The sequence below is a fragment of the Plectrocnemia conspersa genome, unplaced genomic scaffold, assembly GCF_051122295.1.
Source record: "Plectrocnemia conspersa isolate PC_06_02 unplaced genomic scaffold, ASM5112229v1 ptg000009l, whole genome shotgun sequence".
NCBI classification, from domain to species: Eukaryota; Metazoa; Arthropoda; class Insecta; order Trichoptera; family Polycentropodidae; genus Plectrocnemia; species Plectrocnemia conspersa.
Window position 1 is genome coordinate 1,910,976 of NW_028277173.1, and position 7,093 is coordinate 1,918,068.

At 32.4% G+C, this 7,093-nt stretch overlaps 1 protein-coding gene across 2 annotated transcripts; it reads left to right on the forward strand.

Annotated features, from left to right (window-relative positions):
• The first annotated feature begins 1,721 nt into the window (after window positions 1–1,721).
• LOC148231519 (GMP reductase 2-like) lies at window positions 1,722–5,963 on the forward strand. Of its 2 annotated transcripts, none has more exons than XM_088192761.1 (7): window positions 1,722–1,866; window positions 2,108–2,227; window positions 2,356–2,501; window positions 3,900–4,132; window positions 4,204–4,326; window positions 5,013–5,097; window positions 5,168–5,963. In XM_088192761.1, the coding sequence occupies exons 4-7, from the start codon at window positions 4,091–4,093 to the stop codon at window positions 5,467–5,469; spliced, it is 552 nt and encodes a 183-aa protein (XP_088048887.1). In that variant the 5' UTR covers window positions 1,722–1,866; window positions 2,108–2,227; window positions 2,356–2,501; window positions 3,900–4,090; the 3' UTR covers window positions 5,470–5,963. The 2 variants fall into 2 exon arrangements, with proteins under 2 accessions (XP_088048887.1, XP_088048886.1); XM_088192760.1 differs by having other exon boundaries at window positions 2,356–2,446.
• Window positions 5,964–7,093: the final 1,130 nt, after the last annotated feature.

Sequence of the window (7,093 nt, forward strand, 5' to 3'; positions counted from 1 at the left end):
TCAAAAACAAGCTGCTTGTATGTAGTAGACAAAGGCTATTGTCTGACAACAATTATATTTTTTTGTAAGTGTCAATTTTATAACAGCTGTAGTTATTGATATTTGTCAGTATAGATACGATTTATACACTACACACATGTAAATATCTAACATACAATAATTATCTTTTCAAAATTATTGACCTTTAAAATTGATTAGTTTATTATAATAACTACAATTACTTTCGATTTTTATAAAATGAATTCTAACATCTAATTATTTTTCAGAAATCACTTTATTAAATTGCTTTCCATTGGAAATTGCTCAAACATATGGTCATTTAGATCTTGAGAAATACCTATGCCCATGAAAGATTTTAATACCATATTGACAATTTGGTTTTTATTTCATTTTGCCACTGAATAACCTATAGTTAAACTTATAATACGTTTTATGTAAATTTTAGTTTTTAAACAAATATGATGACATCTTCTGATGGATATATTAAACCTCCCTTATTTTTCAAGTCGATTAATGAACAAATAAGAAAACTATTGTTTTTACAAAATAATCACAGCAAGTTTCATATTCTATTATTTCAACTATTGATTTTTAAGGTCAGTAAATATTTAATTTTCGTTCATAAACGTCGTTTTTATTGGGTTATCTTGTAAACTTACTTTCTGAGGTTCTGTAACAGTATCTAAGTCCATTACCGAGGATGCAAAATCTTTATTTGTATTATTCAATAGTAAATTAATGCATTGCATGTTTTTTAATTTTTCAAAAAACATTTTTGGTAGTGTAAAATAAATCTAATGAAAAATGTTTCGAACAGATTGTGCTTTATCGTTAGGAGTCCAACGCTGCCTATCAATGGTAGTCTTCCATTTCTCCTTGGAAAATCTGAAATTAAGACAACGATGTTTAAAAAAAATAGCGCAGTTCGCACAAAATCCTTTAATGCTTAAATTTTTAGGTATTTTTAATATAATTATTTTTTTGAGGTGGTAAATTAAATCCGGTATATACGGGGTGTGATAAAAATGTACGGTGAATAATTTTATTACGAACAAAGTAATAATCTTACATCAAAATTGAATTAATCTATTTCAAAGTACTCTCAGTTGTTCTATGCGCGAGGCGTATCGAGTGATGCTTAAAAAACCGTTTGTTAGGATTAGGTAAAACGTATTAATTTGTGCTTAAACGTGAAACTTTATGCCATTTTTATTATTTGATAGCTTTCTACTATGACTTTTACACCCTATAATTAACAAGACCCCCCTAATATTTACTACACAACTGAATTTTGAAAAATGTTGAGATCCATCGCACATGGCGTGACAAGGGCGTCTGACGTCAGTGGACAGAGTTACGACTTATATGTAGTTTGTTTATCACCACGAACGCCACTTCTATATATTCTCTATTCTGTATTTTTATCTCAATGGCGTCTTTTGAAGTTAATTTTAAAAGGTGAGGCGATTTTCTCATGTTTTATGCAAAGTCAGCACATAGAAAATTTTGAGCACTATCGACTGAAACAATAAAATCATTTTTGAAAAAAATAGTTTTAATTTATTTATTGTTTAAAATAAATAAAACCCTTGCAGAGAAAAAAATTTGAATGGCCGCGAAACGGGGCGCTGCGACCACGAAAAGCGATCGTTTTTCCTAGAAGGCGGAAACGGATAAAGAGCGGGGGTAGGCCGTTTCCGCGCCGGCGCCGACGTTCATGCAGTGCGCTTCCGTCCTCCGCGCTAGTCGTTCGTTTTCGTAGCCGCCGCCGACTCCACCATGCCGAACATCGTCAACGAAGTGAAGCTCGACTTCAAGGATGTGCTGCTGCGACCCAAGAGGAGCACCCTCCGCAGCAGGAACGACGTAAGCCGCTTTCTCTCCGTTCATTCGTATTTCGCGCCAAAACAATCACGTCTATTTGCATAACAGCAGCGACGCCTGCAATCCCATCTATTTCGAGCCAAACAAAAAATCAATTTAAATATACTCGCTCGTCACTTACGTTCCGCTCTACTATACCCAAAACGACACCCAAACTACGCGAATTTAGGTCAAGATAAGCGTTGCCACACAATAAACTATACCATATACCATATTTTTTCAGGTGGATCTCTACAGAGAAATTACATTTCGTAACTCCAAGCAGACGTACAGAGGAATTCCGGTGATGGCCAGCAACATGGACACCATAGGCACGTTCGAAATGGCCAAAGTTCTCTCCAAGGTATATGTTCAATTATATAATACAACAACCTTGCAATGTTTGATCGTTTTGTTATGGACGTTAACGATGCGTTCGTCCGCAAATCGCTTTTCAGTGGTGTTCAACCGTTACATCTGCTTATTTTTCAGCACGGACTTTTCACCACCGTTCACAAGTACTACTCGGTCGAAGAATGGAAAAAGTTCACCGATGACAATCCTGAGTGCGTCAAGAATATGGGTATATTTATTTAACAGATCTAATGTAGGATAAAATATACCTGAAGTATTAACAGGTAAAAAAAACCTTGGGGTATCTACCTGTGAGATTAAATATACTAACAAATTGGGCTTTTTCGTTGATTTTTATTATCTTTCAAGTATTTTTAAATACTCTATAAAGAAGTAATTAAAACCATTTCTTAGTTTACAAAAGAATATTAAAAAGATAAAATAAGACTTTTAATAATAAAAAAAAACATATAAATAAAAAAATCAAAAACCTTTAACAAATAAAAATTAAAACATTAAACTTAAGAATATACAACTATTTACCTGAAGTTACTAAAAATTAAATATATGTCTCTAAAGAAATATGTGTTCAGGCATTTAATGTAATACTTAAATTTAGGTTTGGTCGATTATAATATTTTTATACTATTTATTGGTATGATTATAGCAATATTCTTATTGCTGTTATAAAGTACAATTTTATTTTTCCTTGTTAACCTTTTATGTGCTAAGTGCGAATAAATCCGTATCACCATGTACAGCTGCGTAATTCGGATTTATCTCACACTTAATAAAAAATAATATATATTTTAAGTGCTGAATTAATTTTCTAAATATAACTCCATAAAAAATCATGTATTTAATCAATTATACAGTAAAAAATAAAATTGAAGATTTAATCCTGAAGGTAATATAATATAATTTAATGATATAATCCTGAAGGTAAGATAATAAATGCATCATAGAATGAATATAAACATATATAAAAAACGTAATTAAATATTTAAATTTATTTTTTACTGTATAATTGACTAATTAAATATCTTTTTATGAAAATTAATTCAGCACTTTTTCTGTTAAATATCAGTTTTAGGGTCGCAATGGCAGGAAACCCTTTGTACCTGAATTCTGCATTATATTTAGTTATATATACCCAGTTATTTGACACTCACCATTTAATTTTCCATTTAGTAAATTTATTAAGTTTTGTAACTTAATTGCAATTGAATTAAGACCGTAAAAACGGTAATTGTCAGTATTTTTACGGATATGAATGTCATTTGTATATATAATATATATAATGAAGCAGAATGGCAAAATGTTTAGAATCCACGTCAAAAGCAATAAAATTGTGCCTTCTCCGTCGCAGTGGAAACGCTTGTTTATCTAGCGTTCATATTAATATTTTATAACAATATAATTACTTATAATAAGTAATTTGTTCAAATCAAATGTTTTTAGAAAACATATAATGTGCCGTTCAAAAGCACTATCTTATTCCTTAATATTCAGTGGTGTCATCCTAAGGTTTCCGAGTGTTTCCGGAAACCCGTTGTTCCAAACCTTAAATAATTCCTGATGTGGCGTATTAATTGTTAAGACATGTATTATATTGAGCATTTAGTGTAATGAGGTAAACATAATAAAAAAAATCTGGTATATTAATCAGTTGTGTATTTCAGCTGCAAGTTCTGGTACGGGTAAAGGCGACTTCGAAAGGCTTTCCGATATTCTGACGGCAGTTCCCGCAATTGCATTCATCTGCTTAGACGTAGCTAACGGGTATTCACAGCATTTCGTCGAGTACGTTAGGAAAGTGAGGTCTGCCTTTCCGAACCATTCGATAATAGCCGGAAATGTAGTGACCGGCGAGATGGTCGAAGAGTTGATCTTGTCAGGAGCCGACATCATCAAAGTGAGAAAATTAAACTTGTTGTTTTTGTGTTCATTAACCATTTTATTTACTGTGATCTTTTATTTTTTAAGGTTGGAATCGGACCGGGTTCTGTGTGCACCACTAGGATAAAGACCGGCGTCGGTTATCCGCAATTATCTGCAGTCATCGAATGCGCTGACGCTGCGCACGGATTGAAAGGACACATCATATCTGTAAATATAACTTTACCTTTATAAACATTAAGTACAATTGCGACGCTTGTCGATCTGACCAAATGTTAAGTCTTTTATACGTTTCCTTGAAAGGAGTTTAGACAAATGAGAGAAGGCTTATTTAGATCAAAAACCATTAAATCTCGCCTATGTAAAACTTCTCTAATTAGTCTTCCGGGTGGCCATTTGTAGACGACCGTTGTGGTCACTTCTGATACACTATATTCGGTGTACGAGACAGGGCTAATTCATTTCTAAGTGTCGAAGATCACACATAAAGCTACTTGTTGCAATTAATTAGTCTTTGCTACAATAATTGTTATAATACTTGGTTACTATTTCCGAAATGAAGATTTGTCTAGTGTTTTTATTTTGCAAAGCACCGTTGTTCAATTATAACTTTCCACTCTGCTATTATGTAGGAACCTCTACAGATACTTTTATTTTTAATTTAAACTTTACTTACAATCTAATTTTTGCCATAAAGATAAGATAATTAGATTTATACAGAAAATAAGTGCGAAATTTTTGTGGTTCACATTTGTCTGTTCACGTATTTTCGATGGTTTAAAATATCGTGCGAACGTAATAAAGATTTAATTTTTTTCCAGAGATGGCAATGTACACATTTTTATTTTTACCGTTTGTCAAAAGATAGAAATATATACATGTATATATATTTGCAGGATGGAGGCTGTACGTGTCCCGGTGACGTAGCTAAAGCGTTCGGTGCCGGAGCTGACTTTGTAATGGCTGGAGGAATGTTCGCCGGTAAGAAATGGTCATATATTTGGTTGATCCTAATCGTGAAGATAAGTAAACAGATTTTTACGATAACCAGGGCACGAGCAATGCGGCGGCGAGGTGATCGAAAGGGACGGAAAGAAGTTCAAGCAGTTCTACGGCATGTCTTCGAACGTCGCCATGCAGAAGCACTCCGGAGGAGTTGCCGAATACCGGTCTTCTGAAGGAAAAGTGGTTGAAGTGACTTACAAAGGCGACGTGGAGGATACCGTCAAAGATATGCTCGGAGGGCTGCGGTCTGCTTGTACGTACGTCGGAGCCGCTTGCCTGCGGGAGCTGCCTCGCAGAGCCACTTTCATACGCTGTACTCAACAAGTTAACAACGTCTATTCCAATTAGATTGAATCTTCCTCGATTACGTTTCATTCTATGCACAACATTTATTTTTTGTATACTTTTTAGCTAATGACTGATCGTATTATAGTGAAACTCGAACAAACAGCGAGTTGAATGTGCCTATGATAAATTAGTGGTGCTATGATGTTTACCGATTTTTTTATATGTATCGCTTTTATTGACTTATAATCTTTTTACAAAAAAATCGCCAATTGTATTGTTATATTACGGGTTTAGTGAATTTTTAATGATTAATTTTATGTGTGAAGGCGACGACGTGGTTTTATCTGATTTTATGACGAAATCTACGCTTGTAGCATTAAAATTTCATTTTAACTAGTCGAATTAGCTGCCAAATTTTTAACGTTGTGAATATCATTTTAACTAGTGGATTTAATTACCAAATTTACAATCGTTTTGTATGTAAGTGAGCTTATGTATCGTTGGGCGTTGACTGGTGAAATTTGATAATGATTCAAATAAATATTTCTTCATTACGCCTGACTTTTATTTCACAACCTTTTCGGATAAATAATCGTTTTCAATGCTATAGAGAAAAATGAACACAAAAAAAATCTATAAATTTGAATAGTAGATAGTCAGATAGCTTGTAGTCCATTATTTCAATATGATTTAACTTGATTATTTACCAGAGATTTAATAACTTTATTTAATATAAAATTATATGCTGACATCAAAACTTTTTTTCTAGGATATATATTGTAGTTATTTTTGTACATAGCGTAATTCTGTAAAAATCATCTTAGATAAATAACTAATGATTTTGAAATTTGTTTATAGCTTTATATATAAATCAGATCTTATAAATGGAATCCTTGTAGCAATAAAACGTTATAAAGTATAATTACAGCGAAATAATGCCTAAATATGCGTTTAATTTAAAAAATAATACTCATCACGTCGATATTTATTTATTTTTAGTAAATATTCCGTTGTAACATGACAGGCGTTAGCCCAATGCGTCACAACGGGGTAAGCACAATCAAACTACTAAGACAAAAACTGAAAATCAAAGTCTCTAAATCAGTGACATTTATTTTATTAATTATGTCACTATGCACGATCTAGCTCGATTTTATTTTAATTATAGCACATTTTATCATCGTTTAACGCTATTCGACCGTCATAATCGCGTGCGTTACATTTTTTTTTGTGAAGTTCGTGTTAAAAAAGCTGAAATTCTAAACCAGAAATTCCTGGGTCAGTTAGTGAAATTATATCGGAATACATTTTTAACAGTAGATATATCTTTTAACATGAAATATAATTTATCTGGCAGTGCTAGTAAAATTAAATGATTTCAACTTTTCCATACGTAGTAATATGTACTAATACATACTTATCATTTTTTACTTACGTGCGATGTATAAATTTGCCAGTGAATATGTACTTTTCAGTGAAGTTATATTTTCACTAGTGTAATCCAAATACATTCTCACCAGTAAATATATATTTCTACTAGCGAATATAAAATTAAAGTTAAGTAAAAATATTTGCTGCTCTAAAAGGTCTATGAAACTCAATTTGTCAGTTGCGAAATGTCCATTTCCTGTTTAAATACAAAACCTATCATAGGGAAAGTTCTGTAGGGGGCCTATTTATATAT